Source organism: Dryobates pubescens, chromosome 1 (assembly GCF_014839835.1).
Source record: "Dryobates pubescens isolate bDryPub1 chromosome 1, bDryPub1.pri, whole genome shotgun sequence".
Classification (NCBI taxonomy): Eukaryota; Metazoa; Chordata; class Aves; order Piciformes; family Picidae; genus Dryobates; species Dryobates pubescens.
In genome coordinates this window covers 37,767,529-37,790,628 of record NC_071612.1, presented here as the reverse complement: position 1 = coordinate 37,790,628, position 23,100 = coordinate 37,767,529, and the positions used below count along the sequence as shown (strand labels likewise).

The 23,100-nt window shown below is 39.1% G+C and overlaps 1 protein-coding gene across 1 annotated transcript in view; it reads right to left on the bottom strand.

The window, feature by feature from the left end:
• Window positions 1-23,100, bottom strand: part of ARAP2 (ArfGAP with RhoGAP domain, ankyrin repeat and PH domain 2) — a 127,057-nt gene that overhangs the window by 93,480 nt on the left and 10,477 nt on the right. Inside the window, exons 4-8 of the mRNA XM_009896550.2 lie at window positions 16,741-16,826; window positions 15,469-15,825; window positions 11,872-11,941; window positions 6,085-6,205; window positions 2,865-3,046 (exon numbers count right to left, since the gene is read on the bottom strand). Of these exons, the coding sequence (XP_009894852.2) occupies window positions 2,865-3,046; window positions 6,085-6,205; window positions 11,872-11,941; window positions 15,469-15,825; window positions 16,741-16,826 (816 nt within the window). The remainder of the gene's footprint in view (window positions 1-2,864; window positions 3,047-6,084; window positions 6,206-11,871; window positions 11,942-15,468; window positions 15,826-16,740; window positions 16,827-23,100) is intronic.

The following is a 23,100-nucleotide window of genomic DNA, read 5'->3' as shown; positions in this document are numbered from 1 at the left end:
AGCATGGATGTGAATTCCAATATGAACAGGATTTGAGGACATCCCTGGACATACTTGCTTGGTAATTAATGGCTAAAGTACAAACTTGAGATGAGGAAAGATTTTTGGATCAACAGAGCCCTCTAATGGATCCATGCTGTATTATTGGGGGTTTCATCAGTACTGCAGTAAAAATAACTGCTTTCAACTTGGAAATAAAAGCGGTACAGAGAGAAGAATTACAGACTATGAAAGCTTAAAAGACAGAAATTATTTATTCTGACTTCCAAATAGACAGAAATCATACAAAGGAAGAGACATTGTTCAAATGGAGGAGCTAAAAAGAAGCCTCTTAAGACCACTTGATATTTTGAGTATTAAATAAGTAAGCTTTGGGAAGAAGCTGGTTTTGCACCATCGTTTGTAATATTTGGACAGCAGAAGGGAGCTGACAGGCTGGCAGAACATCTAACCTTCACTCTGTTTCAGGGCCTGATTCTGCTTTGCCTTCTGCTGCACTGCAGTCAGTGATCTCTGCAGAGCATCCGTGTAGCAGAAGGGAATAAACACCTAGTAGAAAGGCTGTGTAAGAGAGTGCTTTCATGATCAGTTAAAGCAACTCTGAAATCAATGATGTTGAAAGGGCAGAGCTGATACAACTTACCACAGAGCTGCACAAGCAAAAGAACAACTCACATGTACACACAAAGTAATAGTTAAAAAAATAAATTAATCTGCAAGAAAGTGAACTGAGGGAGGGAGAGAGGGGGAGCAAGCTTAGATTATTTTAGTCAGTCTGCACCCTGAAAACATGTAACAGAGCAATCAAGCACTTTTCATCAGTGAAAGGCTCTGTAGCAGTTTTGTATTAACATACAGAGTCAGGAAAAGTCACTCAGCATAGTGGGCAGAGCAGGGAGTGCCCAATACCATCACAGAAAGAGGCAAGAAAGATGCTCCCAGTGGTTACGTGTGGGTAGAGGAAGAAAGAAGGATGAAAGCAAAAACTGGATGCCTGCTATTGAAATTCTCAAGAGGGACATAGCTAGTTTCAAATTACCTATTACTCTGGAAAATAAATTCCTCCACAAGTCTGTACACCTCACTGAAGCACCGCATTTGTCCCTTAACCAAGAAACTCAGAACATCCATAAGGGAGCACTCAAAAGTGTTCAGGGGCATCAGATGAATTCAGGATCGATTCTGAAGGTAAAAGTGGCTCCTAATCACAAACATCTACAAAGAGAAGACTCTTGCTGATGAGAATGCATGCCAGGCATTCTCACTGATGAAATCCCATTGGAACAGTAACACTGAGCATTACAACACAGTGTGGGTCATCCCACAGACTATAAAGTTAAGTTGGTCAACTTCATTCTTTCTACTGAAACAACATCAGAAAACCTTGTGAAGTACAGGGTCAGGGTGGGAAGGTGGTGTTTGCATTTTGACGTTATTCCTCCTTAAAAAAAACCTCTAGCTGCAAGCTTTATATAAATAAACAAACTGGCAGGTCACCTAATCATTACAATAATCAAGACTGAGGATTTCAGTCTAACTAGAATGTTGTGCTCAGCTACAAACACCAATTTCTCTTCATGGTGTTTCATTCAGCAAAACACATGCTGCAGGCTTAAATTCAAATGCCATGTAGCCAATACACTTTTGGTAAATTATGACATGTCTAAATAATTTGTGGAGTTTTGTTATAGCTGCAGAACATTATCAAGCCCTAAATTGCACCATGTTTTTGATTAGCTAGTTGCTGACTGACCTCAAAGAACCTATCTGACAAGTAAAACTTCCTTGGAGCAAAGTGCAGGGGAAAAAAAGAAGAAAGAAAAAAAAAAAGGTCTTTCTCAGTCTGAAATTTTTGGCCATACCCTGGGAAAGAATAATAAGATTTCATATTGAACATTATGTGGTCCCACAAACCCATCAAAGCAATTTCACACTTTAGAGGAAGGTGACTTTCATCAGAGGAGAGGAAGTGAGATCAACTCCAAAATGACAAGCCTGAAAGACCATTCAGCATTGCAAACAGGAGTTTGCCTGTACACAGATTTGAGAGAGAATAAGAACAAGGCAAGCATATAGCAACACCTCCTCCAAATGCCCTCCCAGGTTCCAGCTACTTGTGGGTCATTGATTTCTTCACAGAGAAATAACACCTTCCATTTAATGTCCTGCAACGGATTTTGCTTCCACTACTTCACAGTCATTCACTGAACACAATTACCCCATTTATCCCCTGCCAACAGCATCCCTAAGAGTTCCACAGCTAGCAACTTTGTACCATAATATAGGCATGCCCATAACAACCCAAAATCTCCTAGATTTGGGGAGCTGAAATGACAGGCCTACAAACAGATTTGTTTAAAACATTATAGTGCAGAACAGGAACTGGTCAATCTAGGTTCTTAAAAACGCAAAGAACACAAGCTTTGAACATTTAGCTGAAGTACCACTTCAGCACCACAACGTGCTTCTGTATAGCACACTTCCCAGAGCACTGCATTACAGGGCAGTGCAACCAGTGCACAAAATAAGGCTCCTGATTTAGTAGAGTGCTTATGGCACACATTTTAAGAGTGAATTAATCCCAGCCCTTGCCACTAACCTGTTGTGACACTTGGGGCTTTTCATTTCACATCACTATATATTCCTTTTTTTCTCCATTATACAACAGACATAATGATATTTTGCCTGCTTTTTTTTTTTTTAGTGTGAAGCCTTCTGAGGGCTGCAGCAATAAAGTACTACATAAAAAGAGATATGCATTTATATTGAAATGCACCTATTCACAAAGAGCCATCAATCTCCAACTCACCAGTTAAACCACCTTCAGAAGCATTCATTCACAAAAAAGCATATGAGAAATTTACCTGCTCGTTTTTGCAGATCCACACAGTATTCCCCTGAAGTAGAATAAAGATTTTGCCTTTGTATCCTTTCAGCTCAAGATATCCACTTTTCTCAGGGGTGACAGAAGTTCCAGAGTGAGAGTTATTATCAGACTGCCATTTCAAGGCATTGAGCATGGTGTTAACCCAGTCATTCCTTTCTTCTAATCAAGAGAAAAAAAATTAGACAAGGACATATGGTTAAGCAGCAGCTCCATTCTTCTCTACACATTGCTTTTACTGCTCCTCATCCTATGCTGTGCTGGTTGATGGTATAGTCATACGACCTGAGAGACAACATCCACCTTGAAGAGGTGTAAATAAGAGTAACATGAGAGTTTCTACCATTGGAGATGTTAGCAAAGACAGCCATTTAATTAACTTCCAACAATTGAAAGTTAGACAAAAACTGATGATCAGGACTCTTAAAATTATGACTACTACTTCTAAAATGCTTAAATCCAGACAGCTTTAAGACTGAGGTGGTAGACAGGTGGCTCGTTCACCTTCTGGAAGCTAGATCAATGGGAATAAAACACAGAATTTATGTAAGCAAAGAGCAGGGAGCCTAAATATCATCTGTCACCAGAGGCAAGACATTGCCAAAGCTCTTCTGTGTCTGGCCACGCTTTTAAGCAGAAACATTTGGCAATTCACAATCTATTCCATTAAGGTGTAGTGGTTAAGCTTGATATTGTCAAGGGTACTGAGTAATCAAGAAAATGCATGTTTGAATATCTTTGCATGCATTATTAATTTAACATCTTACAAATACATGCACACAAGTAGGTGAAGTAATAAAGTTCCACTATGTTCAGATATTTCACCAGACTAAGATCAATATACTTTAATGCTGAATACTCTGAATGAATTAAGGCTTGCCCCATGCGACTGGAACATCATGAATATTTCACATCTTTGCTCTGAATGACTCAGGTTGTGAAATATATTGGGGAGGAGGGGTAGGGAGGAAAGGAAAGATCTATCTACAGTATATATCAGTGCTGAACGCTGCAAAGAGCACCATTACAACAGGAATGTGCTTACTTCCTAAATGTCATCTGTGCAACAAGAAGGAACAAATACATGAATTTAAGCCTCAGAAGATAGTTGATGAGGGAGACAGCAGCCTGACAGACTAGCACAGGAATGGTGATCCCAGTCCTCCTCTTAGAAGTTTTATGGAATTATATAATCATTTTGATTGGAAAAGACCTTGAAGACAGAGTCTAATTATTATCTAACTACCAAATCTGGGGATAAACCATGGCACTCAGCACCACATCTTTGCAGTTTTTAAATACTTCCATGGACAGACATGCAATCACATCCCTGGGCAGCCTGTTCCAGTCTTTGAGAACCCTTTCAATCAAGAATTTTCTTCTCATATCCAACCAAAAATATTTCCTCTCCTCCTCTCACTTGTTACCTGGGAGAACACCTCACTCCAATCTCCTTTAAAGCACTTTGGAAAGATCACAGGAATATTTCAGTCTAGTTACAAGTTGGGTTGCCCTTTTTTTATGGCATTTCATGCCAGCTAAACAGAATCTTGCTGCATCTGAGCAGATTCTGTTCCATGTCCTTGCTATCCCTTAACTGTTCAAATTTTTGCCCCAAAAAGTCCCTAATCTTTCCAAAGCATGATACTGACTTCTTGCTTTTGGGTATTTAAGTTTAAAAAATGTGCATTTTTGATATATCAAAAAATCTCCAAACAATAAATCAGAGCACCAAAAGAAAACTCAGATGCGCACTAACTGTGGACCTACACAGATGCCAAGGGAGACAATGAAAGCACTCTTTATTGTGATACTCCAGCAGTGATGAAGTTAATAAATAAGGCTCACAGGACAAACTTTATACAAAAGTCCCTATGTAAATATCTTTGAAAAGAAGTTAAGTATCCTTAAAATGGTCCCAAAACAATTCCCAGCCACAAATCCACAGCAGGAATAGCATCAAGTAACAGTTTGTGCACATAGCAGAAAGCAAGCAGAGTTATTTACATAATTTACAAGGAATAAACCATCCAGCTGTGGGTACAGTAAGGACCAAATGACCTGTACAACAGAAATTTCTAACCTTAAGTGAACAGACAGGTTGTTATGTCCAAAGATGGTTAAATGCTAAATGAAAATGCAATTTCATGTCTAACAAGTGGTTGCTCTGAATATATTTTGTAAGTCAGTGTAAGTTGTTAACATTTTTATAGTATTCAAAAGGCAATGGTCCATAAAGCAAATTATGGCCCTACAAAATGTAGTGCACCAAGATGGTTATGTGCCAATTGATTGCAAAAAAATAGTAAAAAATATAAATTGGGAAGAGAAAGGCAAAAATAATAAAAATAGACATAGCAGCTAAGAGCATAAAAATGCCTGAAATGATTTGAACTAAACCTGATAAGAAGGATTTGTTCAGTGATGCCGCACTCCCGTTACAGCCTGCAGCAAATCTTTACAACCCAGCTATAACCCATAAAAATGGGATTTGATAATGGAAATGCTGAGAGACCCTTAGCTATAATGGGGCTGGCATGTACTGCTGTAAATACATATTGCATATTTACAGACAGCTTTTTCTTTTCTTTTTTTTTTTTTTTCCTAGGGATTCCATTTTATTTGATTGTTTCCATAAATAAGACATACATGCACTGCTATTGATTCCACATATTACAGCTCTAAGTTGATAAAGTATTAAATTAAAATGCATATTAACTTCCCTACTACCACTCACATTTGCATTCTCTATCAGCACATGGCTGAAAATACTGTATAAGGCAGTAAATAAAGACACAGAATAAAACCCGGATCACAGCATCACATTCTAGCCATCAACTTCATTGTTGTTCTTTGTCAGTTTTATATCAAGTGGTGACTGGGAGCAGATGGCTGGGAGCACACAGGCTATAAGAGCTGCTAGTGAGAGCTGAGGAACCTCCAGATAAATTCATCTTTGGGAAGGAGAGAGAAGAGCTGGCAAAGAGTATTTTCATTTTGGTATTTTTAAAAACCATTCCCCAACAATTCCAATTGTTGTCACAAAGCCTACAGTTGTTACCTCCACTTTCACTTTAGGAGCCCAAACGAGCTATATTCCAGAAATATTTCTGGTACTAGAACAAATTGCATTTTACAATTCAGAAGCAGTGATTATGTGGCTTTTTGGCAATCATTACAATTACACATCATCTACTTACCTTCTTTATCCACACGGAAGACAAAAGTCCTATGGGATGTGACCACTTCAAATTTATTCTCCCCATGAACCCTTACAGTTGCTATAGCTGACAGCAGTATTATTCCCTTTGAGAACACCTCCTGCAACAAAAAATGCGACAGTAATAGTTAACTTTCATGGAACATTAAGTATCTCTCAGGTAATGCTATTAAATATCTCTCAGGTAATGCCATGGTGTTCAGGGAGCTCACACACACAGGCTGTCCTCCTGAAAGTTCACCACACTTCTAATAAAACTGTAAGAATAAGTAAACCACTTCACTAGCTACACATCACAAGCTGAACTGTTCTGAATCTTTGCACACCTACTGCCTTCCAAAACAGAGTAAAATCTCACAGTGAGAGGGAATGAAGATCCTAAAGATACTTCTTCAGACATTGTCTCATGGCACTAAGATGACAAAATGTCACAATCTCTTCAATTTATAATTTTATGCCTAAGTAAATTGCATTGACTAGCTCACAGAACCATAATTTAAAAATAAGTTAATTCTATTCTACAAGTCTCATAATTATAGGAGGGGAAAAGTTGTGCCTTCTCCAAGCAGAAAATCCCAAAGAAATTTTCTGTTCCTTCCTCACTTCTTCAATGGCTTGCTGGTAAGAAAAGTAATTCAGTGATTTTATCCCCACTTTTTAACTGAAAGTGGGTCACCACTCTGGAAAAATCCCCTGCCCTGTCATTACTAACAGGAATCCTCTAGCTTGGATCAGGTATGTATTATTTTCTACATGAGGCAGGAGGAGAATTGTTCTGGCACTAGATTATGTTTTTGAGGAATCGATTTTTCCCAAATCTGCTGATTTCCAAACACGAATCAGAACCTAACTGCCCACAAAAACAAGATATAGAAAAGGAAACAATATGAGTATTTTCTCCAAATAGCTCATCTTTTAACCTAATTAGCATAGGTATTCCATATGGGGGGAAAAAAGTGCAACACCTTGGAAGCATGTTGCACAAATGCTGGATTCCAGAGTGAACGCTGCTGCTGCTGCTGTCCCCCACTGTGTTTTGATCGATTGGTTTTCCGAGTAAGACAATTCAGATATACTGCTAAGATTTATGATCCAGATGCAGTTATAGTCCAAGAGTCAGCTCCCCATAAAGAATCTGTACTGCAATAACTTGCCTCCCAAAGTATAAATTATTATAATAGACTTTATACAAGGACTTAAGGAGCCACAGTGAATGCTAAGCATGAAGGATACATGGGATTTGTTTGGTTGGTTGTTCACAGAGTTTAATATACTACTGATTTTCACCAAATTCACACTCTTATGTTGTTTCACTTCTAGGCAATAATGTGGCTCAGTGAAAGCAATTCAGCAAATAAAAAACCCAGAAATATCAAAATAAATCCAAAGTGATGATGTTACTGTAATTAAACACAAGAGTCACTCTCACTCAGAATAATCTTAGTGTTGTAAATCTCTCTTCATTGTGGCTATATTTGACAGAAGAAAGCTTTTAACATATTTCTTAATAAGGTTGGATTTTGGTTGTCACATCGGCATAACAAACTTATTACCTATGCTACTTCTAAAGACGGTTCAGAGCAAATTATATTATGGTGTATGCAGGCATCTACTGGCTGTGCTTGGTACTGTTGGAAGTCACAGCTATTTTGTTTTCTTAAAATACAAACTCAGTTCCCGTTAAAGCTGAGCACAGTTTTGGTTTTTCCATTTAAACTCAGAGCATTTTAAAGCTTTGTTCTCCAAGACATACAGATTTTCAAATACAGTTTAAACCATAATAATTTCTCAGGCTTTTTTTTCCCCTTTCTACAGCAGCTTCTCTTTCGTATGCAAGCAATAATGCCTCCTGTTAAAAAGCTCTTGTTGATCAAGATACAATTTCTCTCTTTGAATGACTCCAGACTAGAAATTAGGCAAATTATTTAAAAATATAGAAAACAAAACCAAACAAGCACAGCTAAGAACCTCTAAGATATTTCTTCTGTTACAGAGTGCTGTAGACTAGTTTTAGGGCTGCTAAAAAAATTCTCAGACCGTACAATTTTCTAGAGGGGAAAGAAAAATGTTTTGGTTTGAGTTCTTTGGGAGTTTTAATGTCAACTACTTTAATGAAAACTTTTAAGTACCGCCCCATGCCACTCCCTGACAGATGTGCTTCAGAGCTGGGCTAAAAGATCCTGGAAACACCATTTTGCTCAGCTCTGGTTTTCACTCCAGGATAGCTGTTTCAAGAATGACAATGCTTCATCTGCTTCACAGTGATTTTTGTTCTTCATCATGCCCAATTGCAACATAACAAAATATTGAAGTTCTCTTCATGAAAAAGCAAGACTTTTTCCTAACTCATGTCTTTGTCAGGGCCCCTAAGATGTTTCTAAATAAAAGCTTTCAACATAACCAGCAGGCTTTGCCTTACTATAAAGTGCATTTTAGAGCATCAGCATTCTGCTAAAAGTAGGAAGAAATTAGAAACAAAGCCTGTGCATATTGGGCAGCTGAAAAGAATTCTCAGATTCTACCTTCCCCTCTTCAGTTTCCAGGGGAAGAAGAATTTCTTCCCCTCTTCTACCTTCCCCCTCACTTCAGTTAACCATATTCAGTTAAGACAAAACCAAATAGGATGTTGCTCTGACCACATCAACTTGTTCAGGACCATGACTGTAGAAGAAATGAGCAAAACCACTGACTCAAAAAATGTTCCCAGGTCAGCCATTTGTAGAAAACTAACTTTTTTTTCATGCAGGCAGATATGAAGTAAAGATCTCTATCAGAAGTGACACACAATTAGATCAAGGTTAGAAAAATATATAGAAAATCAAGGTTTAGATTCTTCAAAGAAGCATTTAGGTGGGGGCTAAGTACACATTTTTAGGAATCCTGCCCTCTCTGTCTTGCCTTCCCATCCTCCACTTGTTTCACACTTCATTAGCCATGTAGCACACTTCCCCTTCTTGAGAACATCACTATTCTCAAGTTCCTAATTTGAATGACAAACACAGATTTATTTTACACAGAAACACTATTGATATTAAACAGTTTCCTTCCACTGAGCCTATCCTTCTCTGCTTGTAATCATCAAAAAACATTCAAGTATGGATCGGTTTCCTTTTGAAAAGTACTTTTAATTGAGATGTGAAACCAAGAGTGAAACAATTCCTTTAGATGATGTCTATCTGTGTGGGAACGCCCCTGCAGACACACACACACACAGAGAGTAGAGCAGAGGCAGCTTGCCATTAAACAACAACTTCCTCTTTTAAACATATACACACAGCTAGCCAGGTAGCTAGAAGGAGAGATCTGCTGCCTTGCAAAGAACTGTACAACTATCCATGTCTTCTGCCAGAACCAGCTCCTGACCTGCATGCAGGTCTCGATGGGTCTGCAGATAGTTGCTTGCAATGCCAAGGTAACAACACACAAACAACAGCAAGAGCATGATGGTATCCATCTAGCAGGCAACACGAATACCGTGCATGTGGAAGCAGTAATCCTCCAGAGATCACTGCACCAAAACCTCCAGTTCCTGCTAACCCAACACAATCCCACTGTGCACTGAGAACTACCAGTAGCCAACTATGTTTTCCTCCTATCTGCATGCTCATTCCAGAGCTTCACCCACTCTTCAGTTCCCAGAATCTGGTTCAGGCTTTGCAGTTGTCAGACTTTAAAAGTTCTTAGCATCTGTGACTCACCAAATTAATAAGTCAGACACTGGTCAAACTCTATACACACAGACCAACCAGCACCTCTTTCAATCCCAGGAGGTTTTGTACTCAGATTCCAGAAAAAGTGAGACAAAGAAGCTTCAGACCAAGCCTTCTGCAGGCATCTGTGACAGTTTAAAATTTTAAATACAGGATGCAGAGCTGGTAGATGTCTATGCATGGTGTAAAGCACTACATACTCCCCTGAGCTGAAGGGACTCTCCTGTGACAGGCAAATATATTACAAGAACTATTCTGGAGTAAGTGACCTCCAAACAACTTTTTCAGTGACCTTCAAAAAAAATAATAATTAAAAAAAAAATCCCCAGTGCAGATACAAGATTTAAAATTCTCTATTAGCATTTCTTTCCCTAATTATGCTACAGATAGTGTTAAGCAAATCCCAGTGCTGTATTTTTCAAGTCTTTCTTAATGACTAACCCTGCTTTTCTGCTCCTCTGAAGCCCTGGGATAAATCCCACAAAAAGGTAACATTTTTTTTGTCACTGCAATCCAAATGTTATTCTATTGTTCCCTTCCTCAGCAAAATCATGTCTTCTACTGTGAGTCAAGCAAAGTAATCAAGTGAAAACATGATTGTGTTGTGTTCCTAATCAGTAGGCATAAAAATCAATGTAAATAATTTCTGGAGCTTGTTCTTAATTTCTCTGGCCCCTCAGGAAATAAGCAATCTTTTCTTACCTCAGCTCTAACTCCTTCAATCTACTAAAATAGGGCAACAAGCGTGCATATTATAAAGCATCTATAGAACACATATTGATTATCATCACCCAGCATGCCGCTTGGAATCATTTACCTGAAACTGTGTTTTGTTCCTAATTTAGCATCCAACTTCAACAGGAAATGCTTTCCAGCATTTCAAATAGCAAACATGCACCCAAAGTACTCAGCACTGGTGAGGCCACGCCTTGAATACAGGGTTGAGATTTGGGATTCTCCCTACAAGAAAGGCATTGAGGTGCTGGAGCGGGTCCAGAGAGGGGCAGCGAAGGGTCTGGGGAACAGGTCTGGTGAGAAGCAACTGAAGGAACTGGGGTTGTTGAGTCTGGAGAAGAGGAGGCTGAGGGGAGACCTTCTGTCCTGAAAGGAGGTTTGAGCCAGGTGGATGTTGAATCTCTTTTCGATCTCTAAACCCCAACCCGCCTGTCCCCAAACAATGTAGTTTCTACTTTAAGAAAGTAATATCAAAATGATAAATAAGTCCTTTGTAAAGGTAAAAAAGATAATAAAACCAAACAAAACAAGTCAACCTACACAAAACCAAACAAAAGGCAAACACATCTTTTGTTGAAAAAAACCCACAAATTATACATCCACTTTTGTATCACATATCAGGAGTAAACTAATTCAATCAAATCAACTCAGAAGTCTGCAAACACTTCAGTATGACTCAGAACTTAAAACCAGCCACCAACACCAGTACTATGCTGATTTTAAGGAGACCCCAGTCAAACACAACCCAGTCCAATGATAAATGATCATTCATAGAGAACGGTTCAGGTTGGAAGGGACCTTAAAAATCATATAATTCCAACTCCCCTACCATGGGCAGAGACACCTCCTATTAGATCAGCTTGCTCAAGAGAGCAGAGAGACATTTTAAATTAAAGAGGAAACAAGTGTGGGGTTTTGTTTTTCAAAAGGTCTTCTATACCCCATTTAATTTCTCTCTCTCAATGTCAGGTTCTCATGAGAAGACACTTTGAGACTACCATGAAAATAACACTAGATCTTTGAAATGATGTTTGCATGATCTTGTTCTGTTTTGCAGAATGCAGTGTGTCACTCCTTCAATAAAGTAAGGAGTTCTGATGATATCTACCTGAAGAGGTCAGGTATACAAGCCCTTGTAAGGAAACAAGAGGACAAACAATACATGAAGGTCTCAAGGACACTTAAAATATAGTAGTTTGCAATTGAAAAGGAACTTAAGATGGATATTGATTTGTAATTACTTCTGAATTTCTCAGTGTAATGTAACGTGTTTGTTATACAGATGCATTTTGTCCCAAACATGACCAAACCACATCACTTACTTTTTCATTGTTGTAGTAAGAAATGCTCTCTCCGTCAAACTTAACCCAACGCTTCTGGAACACACGTTTGCTGTGAATCAAAAAATTAACACAATTAGAATGACAAACACAAGTTTGCACTGGCTTTTAAGAATGTGTTTCCTCCCCATGTGCTCCATATCACATCTGAATTGACAGAGGAAAAAGAACTTTCAATAAAGTAATTTTGTTTGAAACCACCAAGGACAAGAACCTGATTATTTTTACTGGAGGCAAAGAAATATTCTGAACACAGAGTATACCTTTAAGTGTTACAAGCTCTGTAAGGTACTTTCCAAAAAAGAAAGCTGAGGACCTAAAATGACCACCTCATTGCCACATTTATGAGAAGGACATCTCTGTGTACAAGCTATGTCATCAACATTTCCTGAACGCTTTCCTCCCTGGACAGTGAACAAATAGTGGTCACACCAAATCATACAATTATAGAACGGTTTGAGTTGGAAGAGGTCTTAAAGATCATCTAGCTCCAAAACCCTGCCACAGGCAGGGACATCTACTGAATCAGCTTGCACGAGCCCCATCCAGCCTGGCTTTCAACATTTCCAGGCTTGGAGCCTCCACAAATTCTCTGGGCAACCTGTTACAGTGCCTCACCACACTCACGGGAAAGACTTTCCTACTAATGTCTCATCCCAATCCAGTTTCTTCCATTTTGAAGCCATTACCCCTCATCCTGTCACTCCAGCACTTCGACAAAAGTCCCTCTACAGCTCTCCTGCAGCCCCCTTCAAATACTGAAAGGCTGATAAAAGATGTCCCCAGAGACTTGCCTTCTCCAGGCTGAAGAAGCCTGTCTTCCACAGCAGAGGTGCTTCAGCACTGATCACCTTTGTACCCAGCTCTGGACCTGCTCTAACAGTCCCATGTCCTTCTTGCATTGAGAGCTCCATAGCTGGACACAGGACTCCAGGCAGGCTCTCAGACCACTCAAATACAGTGTAAAATTTCATTTCAATCTGTGCTATTAACTGGACATCATTAATGAGAAGCTCATTTGATTATCTCAGATTGCCATTAACTCATGCTTTATAATGACCTCCTCAGAAAATTATTTTTACATAAACCTGAAGTAGTTATGAAGTTATGCTCATTAAAAATGACAGCCTATTAGTTATCGTCTATAAAAGTTTCAATCCTAAAGTGTATCAAACAAGTTAATTAAGCAAGAACAAGACCACACTTTAACATCTCCTTCTCTCAGCATTATTTCCTTTCCTGCTAAATGAGTGCTCTGCTTTAGGATTAGTAGACTCTGATAGTTTATCAAAACTTTAATCAAATAAGCAGCTCTGGCTTAATTAACTTGTATTATATTACTACAATAAATCATGATTTTTCATAACCTGGAAAGGCCAACTCAAAATCTATTTTCCATTAAAATGTCAATAAACTTCAAGATGATGCAGGGAGTAAAACACGAACCTAAGTACCACATACAGTGTGAGTAAACTCAATGGCTTTACAATTTATAGCGAGCGAAGCAAACAAACAGAGAAACTGAACTCTAAGTGCATGATTTGTAGCAATTTAAGAAAACAGTGTATGTTCATTCCCCTGAGGAGACACAAAGTGCCAGGTCTAAATGGGAGTTCTGTAACAAGAAGGGTGGTGGGGTCTGAAATAAGATTACAGTGCCTTGAAAGGATGAAGAAAAAAGAAAATAGGGGGGTTCTTTTGTTGGTTGATTTCATTAAGTCTTCAGATACTTAAGAAATGTTCACAGAAGAAAACAAAACGAAATAAAACCAAACAAACAAAACACACAACCAAACATAATAAAACAGAACAAAAAAAAATATAATGCAGCATTCATTAAGCCAAAGTGTATCACTGTCTCAAGGCTAATGGCCCTGCAACTGTTCTACTCAGACCTAGCCGGTGCTAATTTTATGGTTAACACTTTATTAAGCAATACATTCTCACACATTACTTTATCTAAAGCCTTCACACTTTGTTCACAGATCTGTTCTTCAAAAAAGACAAGACCAGGCAACTAGAATCAAGAATTACTCTTTTATCACTACCTGCTAACTGCCAGTAGTTCTTAAATAAATAAATAAGTCCTGTGAGTCAAATAAAACATTATAGCTAACTGTAGCTCTCTGAAAAGTCAATACAGTAACAATTCTGAAGACAAAAAATGATGTGGAAATGCATATTACACTGGGACAAAGTCTTTTGACTTTGTGTTTAATTAATCTTTGATTCTTCAGCAAAAGTACACAAGCCATAATTGAGAATGAACTTGTTGAAAGGATAAAAGGAGGAAAAAACAAAGAAGGATGAGAGAGAAAAAAAACAAACCACACACCAAAGGAGGAGAAGAGAATAAACACCAAAGGAGGAAGAAGAGAGGGGAAAAAAAAGTAAAAAAGATTAAAAATGGGGGGGAAAGATAAAAGGAAGATTGCAAACCAATCTAAAGTAGAGGTGGAATTTAAGGTAGACTAAAATAATTTAGGATAAAAATCAAACACAAGATTTCCATTGTGGGGGAGGTTACCTACAAATACAGCAAAGATTATATTCTCTTTTTATTGTGTTCCTCTCTCTTCTTCATTATTTGACATGTTAAAGCAAGACTTGGGCTCAGATTCCTCCTGTCAACCCTTAGGCACCCCAATAAATTAAACCAAGAGACAATTTACACTAGATGCATTTCTAAACCCAAAAACTCAAGTTATACACAAAGTTCTGGAAGCAACAGATATCCAGTCATGCTAATTGTTAAAGTACACATCCAGTTATTAATTTATACATCAATGGCCAAATTGGTAAAATAGTATTTCAAAATCAGAGCTTGTTGACACTCACTTTGTGGTCTACAGAAAACTCACAAATACATAGAGGTTGGAAATATAGGCACAAAGTAATTCTGTATATTTCTGCTCCAGTTCATAGGTGGTGATCAACATTTATAATAAAAATATTTTTCCTGACTGCACCTCTTAAATGAACTTTAGAAGGGGTAACATCACTAAGAATTCAGAAGATCCTTCTAACAAAGGGCAATAAAGATGGTGAAAGGTTTAGAGAATAAGTCTTATGAAGAGCGCTGAGGCAACTGAGATTGTTTAGTCTGATGTCAATGAGACTGATGGAAGACTGATGTTCTCCACAGCTACCTAAAAGAAGATTGGAGTGAGGTAGGAGTTGGTCTCTTCTCCCTAGGAGCAGGTGATAGGATGAGACAAAATGGCCTGAATTGTGCCAGGGCAGGTTTAGATTGGATATTAGGAACAATTTCTTTACAGAAACAGTGGTCAGGCATTAGAACAGGCTGCCTGGGGAGGTGGTGGAGTCCCCATCCCTGGAGGTGTTGAAGAAATGTGTGGATATGGCACTTGGCTTAACAGCCATGGCAGCCTTAGGTTGAAGTTGAACTCCATGGTCCTAGAGGTCTTCCCCAATCAAAACAACTCTACAATTCTAGCAAAACTACCTCCCTTTCCTTTCCCACCATAAATAGTAAGCAGTGAGCAAATATGACCTTAACATGTCTCATGCAAACATACATCCTCACAATCAAGACAGCAATCAGTACAAATACCATACCCTTGAGGGGATAATTTATCCAGCCATCCTGCTTTAACCTTCTTTACTGATGGTCCATAAAAACAAGCATATGGCGTGATCGATTCATTCCCACTCGAGGTTTGATCTCCATCAGCTTCTGGAAAATGCATTTGCTCACTGGCCAAGCCATCTGAATCTCCACTTTGTATCTTACTACAAGACGCTGCATGTGCCTTGGCTTTATTTTTCTTTCTCTTCAAAGGCAAAGAACGTTGTTCCACAATAGAATATACAGATTCACTTTCAGATTCTTCTGGGGCTAATGATTTGGTTTCCTGAGACAGGGATTCAGTTTTCGCATGTTCCTTTGTCTTCTCTTCCTGATTATTAAGGGAACTAGAAAGAAAAAGTGCATTTTAATGTGCTGATACAATGCACAAATACATACAACTATTAATTAGGCATACTATAAATGTTTAGAACCTGTTAACCATTGAGATAACCACAGACATGCTAAACACAGTCTATCTTATAGCTATAACCAGACCAAATTCTACCTTCTCCAGTCAAGGTGACACTTGCTGGTTCCTTTAGAAGCCTGGACAGAAATTTAACATGAATTTTCCTTCCTCACAAAACTAGCTTCACTCATTTATAGACTTTGGAGTGCTTGTAGTATTACCTCTCTCCCACCTCAACAGAAGTCAGGTACTGACTGGAGATCAGTTTAGCTCCTATTTCATCAAACCATCAAACCACTGTCTCATGACAGAAGATCAGGGTTTAGTTTTGTGAGTGTTTGGTTTTTCTTTCCCCCCTACAATGAGGGGGCAGAGCGTAAGAGTACTCAGACATAGTTAGCCAGAAGACATACATACAGAAATAAAGCCTCTGTCCTTCTTATTCTGACAGTTTATTTGGAGGTCATAGAGCAGTTGAAAAGGCTGCCCAGAGAAGCTGTGGAGTTTCCACCTCCGCAGTCATTCAAAACCAGCCTAGACACTGTCCTGTTCTAGGTGAACCTGCTCTGGCAGGGGCGGTTGTCTCTTCCAATCCTTTTTATTCAGTGATTCTGTGCAAAGAGGGACATCTTTCAAATCCACAAAAAATGAAACCTGGGATAGACAATCTTGGGACAGCCATAGAAAAAAAAAACTTCATCTCTTGAAGCACAGGGCAAAGGCTTCAATAGGAGGGAAAACTAAACACACACAGTCATGCTTGTGCCTTTAGAGGTACACTACTTGTGATACCAATAAGTAACCCTTTCCTCTTTATATTTTTAATTTCTCTGCAACTCTTAGTTAATACCATAGATTCTTGCAAGAAGAATATTCTTCATTCATTCCCAGCTCGTATTTATTTTCACAGGCCATGAATTCCTTTCCATGAAGCTCCTAGAAAAGAAACAGATCATCAACATTTCTAGTGAAGTACTAAGTGATGTTTAATTACTGCAGACATAAATCACACACAAAACCCAGTCTAATTAGCACAGCTATTCATTGCCACATTTTCAAGTGTGCATCTGAAAGATGGTGTTTGTGAAAGCATTCTAATAAATTCTACTTTCAGTATTTCAATTTTAAATACTGATATCATTTTAATAATAATCCTCAGATAAAACATTTCAGCATAGTCCAAAAGATCCAGTACAAACAGACCAGAAAAAGAAATTCACTGCACAGAAACACCAGTGCTCTGATTTTTATTTTTTTCTCTTGAGGCACAACTGAATTATTATTTTTACCCTGAAATTGTTTGAGCTCAAGAACCACAAGTTGCATGCAGGTTAAGTGTACCATGTATGATTTGCCACCGCTAGCCTACCGTCCATAGCAATACTTCTTCACTGCATTAAACCTACAGCCTTCACGGTACACTAAAGATAAATTCAAATTCGTACAGCAACACTGAACTCGCACTTATCAGCCACATCTTGCATTTTCTTGCCAAGCTCCTCGCCCTAAAAGGCACATTTATTAATGTTTGTTTAGAAATCTTTATCACAAACTGCTTGCAGTGTACAAAATGTCAAGGTTAACACTGTTCAAGAACATTACATTTCACACTTCCCAAACTTGATCTGACAATCATGTTGCATTACTAAGCTTCTCAATGCTCATCTTCCTTCCTTCACAGAAAAAAAAAAACAACCAACCAACAAATAAACAACTAAAATGAACATCTTTGTGCTCTCTGATGGCAGCATTTTAATTGACTCATTTAAGCTTTGATGTGTATGTCACTGAGCTGAAGGGTGGCAGAAAAAAACCACAAGTGGATGTGCTTTCGGAATGGTTGCCATTTGTTTTCTGAGCAGCAGCACCTCACCTTGAGGGCTGTACCTTGGCAACAAGAAAAGGCAAGCTTAAAAAAAGCACATAGCCCAAAGCTGAGTGTGTGCACACTGCAGTAAAGATTGAAGAAATCACAGGCTGCTCCAAGGATAAACAGAGGTGAAGAGTCTGCCTTCCTCTGCCAGTCAGACCCATTAGAAAATAAACACACAAAAAAACAACAACAAATTGAAAATTCTGTGCAGTGGCTGCCACCAGAGATTTGTTTAAAGGGAAAAAGAGATAAGAAGCCTCAGACAAGTCTTCATCCAAAATTACATATAGTCTCTTCTGTCAGTTTTGGCAAGACATGTAAGTATATGTTTGGCCCTCTGAACATTTTGTATCACCACCACCCACACACCACAGAATCACATATAGAATCACAGAATGTTAGGGGTTGGAAGGGGCCTTAAAAGATCAGCTAGTCCAACCCCCCTGCCAGAGCAGGATCACCTAGAGCAGGTTGTGAATGTCTCCTGTAAAGAAGGCTCCACAACCTCTCTGGACAGCCTGTTCCAGTTCTCTATCACCCTCACAGTGAAAAAGCTTTTCCTTATCTTCATGAGGAATATGCAATGCTCCAGCTTGCACCCACTGCTCCTTGTCCTATCATTGGACATCACCAAGCAGAGCCTGGCCCTGTCCACTCAGCACTGCCCTTCACATCTTCATAAACATGAATGAGGTCACTCCTCAGTCTCCTCCTCTGCAAGCTAAAGAGACCCAGCTCCCTCAGCCTTCCCTCTATTCAGCATCCTTGTGTATCTGTACTGGATTCTTTCAAGCAGCTCCCTTCCCTTCTAGAACTGAGGGGGCCAGAACTGGACATAATATTCCAGCTAGAACCTCACTAAGACAGAGAGGGAGGAGAACCTCTCTCTACCACACTCCTTCTAATATACCCCAGGATGTCATTGGCCGCTACATTGAAGAACCAAGGATTAGACAAAAACAATTTTCAAAACAAAATACTCATATGGCAAACAATCTCAAAAGAAAAGCAGTGAACAGGTGGCTTTTGAGTTAGGAAAATGCTTGGATTACTACAATTTCAAAGAAGAAGGGGAAATGGCAGTGTCCCACTTCTACACAGTACTCAGGAGGCTGATGTCATTGCCCAGGAAGCATCTTCGGACTAAAAATGGTCAGTGTCTTTTATCTCTGTCTGTTTATCAGGATGCAACCACCTACCCACTTCTTCCCTCTCCTGAAACATTCTGAGAACAGCATTATGTCCTGTTTGTGCCCACACCACAATCACAGAATTGTTTCAATTGAAAAAGACCTCTAAGATCCTCTCATCCAACCATCAACCCAACACCACTATGGCCATTAAACTACGTCCAGAAGTGCCACATCCACACATTTCATTTAACACCTCCAGGGACGGTGACTCCACCATCTCCCTGGACAGCCTGTTCCAACGCCTGACCATTCTTAGAGAAAACAGATTTTTCCTAGTACCCAAACTAAACTTCCCCTGGCACAATTTCAGGCCATTTCCTCTCATTCTAGCACCTGATACTAGGAAGAAGAGACCAACACCCACCTCACTCCAACCTCCTTTTAGGTAGCTGTAGAGAGCAGTAAGATCTCCCTTCATCCTCCTCTTCTGCAGACTAAACAATCCTGGCTGCTTCAGCCAGCTTGTTCTCCAGACCTTTCACCAGCTTTGTTGCCCTTAAATCCAGCACTTGGGCAGATGGATTCAGGGAGCCTGAGAACTCACCAGCAATAACCAAAAAATCCATTTCTATTGCCAGCATATTTGAAAATGTAGAAGCCCACAAAGACAGGCTGTGGGGACAGGGAGTTCTATTTGCTCACAAAGATCCATAACTCACCCCAATTAAATCCCAAGCATTTCCAGTGTGTGGGTTACAGAATCACTCCGCAAGATGCTCAGATTCAAGATGAGATTAAACTCTCATCTTCCACCTCCTGCAAATCTCCAATGTACTATACAACAGTAACTAGCAGCAGCATTTTCTCCCGCAGACACCTTTACAGAGAGAAGTATTTCCTAAAAGAAACTGTCTCTAAAAATGAACTGTTCCTACTGAGGCATAGCACACAGGAAACACCTAATCTTAAGGAAGAAATGTAGCTTCTGAATCTCAGAGAGGTGGAACTGCCTACTTGCAGACATGGATACAAATCCTTCACTTTCAAACAGGAAGCAGTTCAGATACATTTTTGGTTGAAGCTTTTTCTAACAGTTAGTCTTGATCACAGCAGCAAGTTGTGAATCATAGATTATAGAATGGCACAGGCAAGGACACTTGCCACTAAATCAGGCTGCCCAAGGCCTCATCCAGCCTGGCTTTGAACACCTCCAGGGAGGGAGCATCCACAACCTTCCTGGACAACCTGTTCCAGTGTCTCACCACCCTCACTCTAAAGAATTTCTTCCTAATATCCAGTCCAACTGTGCCCTGTTCCAGTGAATCTAAACACAAACCTGAAACACAGACTGCATCAGCAGCACTGAGACTGAGGCTACATGAAACAAAGACTCAATGCCATTCAGGACAGATACCTTCCGTAAGAGATAGCACCTTAGTCTTCTATTCAGACTAATATCACACATTTCTCCTCAGGCTGATTCTTGAATTGTGGTTTGGCAATACAATTTTACAACAGGCCCATAAAGATAAATGCCCTCTTTTAAAATACTCAGAGTTCTTGCAATTAAGCAGTTAAGATTTGCAATCTGGCCAGCACTCCACACTATCAAAATGCTTAGGAGCTCACATAGCTTACTGGACTCAATATGCATGTTTTAGTCTGACACTCTACAGCAAGAAATAAAGCCAAAACTTCACTCTTGAGGACTGAACTCATTAGAATTCTGGTTTTGTGTGAAGGAATTCTAATATATTTGACTCTTCAATTGGATACAATAAACCAGCTCTATCTATTTGGATTTTTATTTGTGCCATTTTTATACCAGTATGTATTAAACAGAAGTACCTTCATCAAGTTTATAGAATGGTTTGGGTTGGAAGGGACCTTAATCTAGTTTCAATCACTCCCTGCCATGGGCAGGGACACCTTCCACTTAACTAGGTTGCCCAAGACCCACCTTAAGGTTCCATGGGATCACACTGAAGGTAATTTTAACCATGCTATGATATTTTAACACCAGAACCGGAAAGAGTGTATTTTCACACAGGACTCTCAGCAGATTTCTGGGCTACATTCTGAGCTCCTCCACTCACTGACCTTTAGCATGGTCAGGATTAAACCCTGTAAGGGCCTAATCAACACTAACATGACCGAGATTTTTCACTTACTGCCTACAGCAGGTATGTACGAAGTCTGCCTCCTTTGGATCCCTGGCAATTTCTTCTGCAGTGTTGCCCTTTAGAGGTTTCTATTTCGAGTTGTCTTTCTTCCTGACCCAAGTCAAACACATGTTTTCTTTATAAACTCAACTCCCAGCTCTTTCATGCTCACTTACCTCCTGTCCGTAGTGACTCATTACCTACTTCTACAGACACTCCCTTTATAAAAGCCTGCAGAAGCCTTTTCTTTACCCCAGTGAAGCAGGAAGAAGGGCAATGGCCACCTTATGAGCCTTGGAACAAACTTCAGTCAGTCAGCATAACAATTTGTTACATTTTCTTGCATACAGAGAAACTGTATTCTCATGTGAGGTTATCTTTTAAACTACAGCAGCAATTACAAGTCCTAAAAATCTCAAATACCCCACAGTGTTATCTAAACTTTGTCATTTGTTCCTAAAATACTTGATACCTAGTGAAAAAAAAAAATAATCAGAAAGCAGAATGCATCCTTAGGACCTTTGCTTTATGGTTCTTCTTTACGACCTTTGCCTGCAATTAAGTTCTAATGGAACTGAAATTAACTGTGAAGTTGCCAGCAGGCCTGTGATAAATACAACTCAAAAAAACTGTTCACATATGTGAAGCTTAATAACTAAAACCCAAGTCTTCAGCTCAGGCTAAGTGTGTTCTAATAAACTGCATTAATTGTGATTCTGCAACCAGCAGAAAGAGGAGTTGTATCCCAAGCAGCTAACCCAGTTTAATAGTATGGTAATTTTGGCATTTGGTGCTTTTGTAAAAATAGGAAATATAACTGACAGCCTTCCTGGTTATGCTCTTTTATAACCAACCACTTCAATGAGCTGTACAGAGTAAAGCTAAAAAGTAACAAGAAAGGTAGGAAACTTTACCTAGAAAATCTGTTTATGTCACTGAACTCGTTACAAAGAACTTCAATTTTGATTTTTTAAAGACATTGACACAGAGAACAGGAACTGTCACAGACAAGACTCTGTACACAAGGAAAGAAAACCAAAGCTCAAAAGCCAGAAAGCAGAATTAGAAAGAGAAACAAGACCTGGTGCCTCCTTAAAATGTCAACACAAAAAAAAAAAGAGGCACAACATATTTGCAAAGGAAAGAAAGTACACATTGAAAATAGAGACCATTTTTTTATACGTTTCTAAAACCACTCCCATTACAAGATGAAATTTGAACCATTTGTTTTCACTGATCCATTCTTAGCAAATGAAAATTGGTAAAGGAAAAACCCATCTAAGCAGCTTTCATTGTAGACAACAGTTTACAATAGCTTTAAAACAAACTAACAAACAAACAAACAAAACCCCAACAAACACTAGAGTGAAGGCCAGAACAGAAATTAAGAATAATTTACTGGGTTTTTTAAACTCTGTAGCTTGGGATCAGCTGGGACAAGTGCAAGCAATCATAGAATTAAAAGTTTCCAGCCTGAATCCTGCTGAGACAGAAGCAGGAGCTGGGATTCACCCCATTTGGCAGATGCCTCACATAGCTAATTCACCTCCTAGATCTCCACACAATTCAGGAGTCTGTCCAAATGCCACACCACCAAATACTGCCTGCAACACTCCAAGAATCCTATAATAAAAGTGAATTCTGATTATAAAGCAAGTTTAGGGGATACATGAAAAATATCAGAACTTATGAGAATTTTCAGATGCAGACATGGAAAAAGAGTATGGCCAAAAGCAACCATGAGATCACCTAAACTAATGTGTAAGAAGCTTTCAAAGGATATACACAAGCCTGTGCAGAGATACTCAGTCTTGATATGCAAGTATCAGAGGTGAGAAAAAACCTTTACTAATCAATTCTAACAGTTACCCACCACTTAACTTCATTCAGAAACAAAGTATCACAATACACCACTGCACTTAAGAGGGCAAAAAGAACTCATCAAGGCAATCTGTAATTGCTTGTAACTCACAGGTATTTGACATGGCAGCTCTAGGCATTAAAATAATAATAAATTATCTGTCCTACGTTGTGTGAAAAGA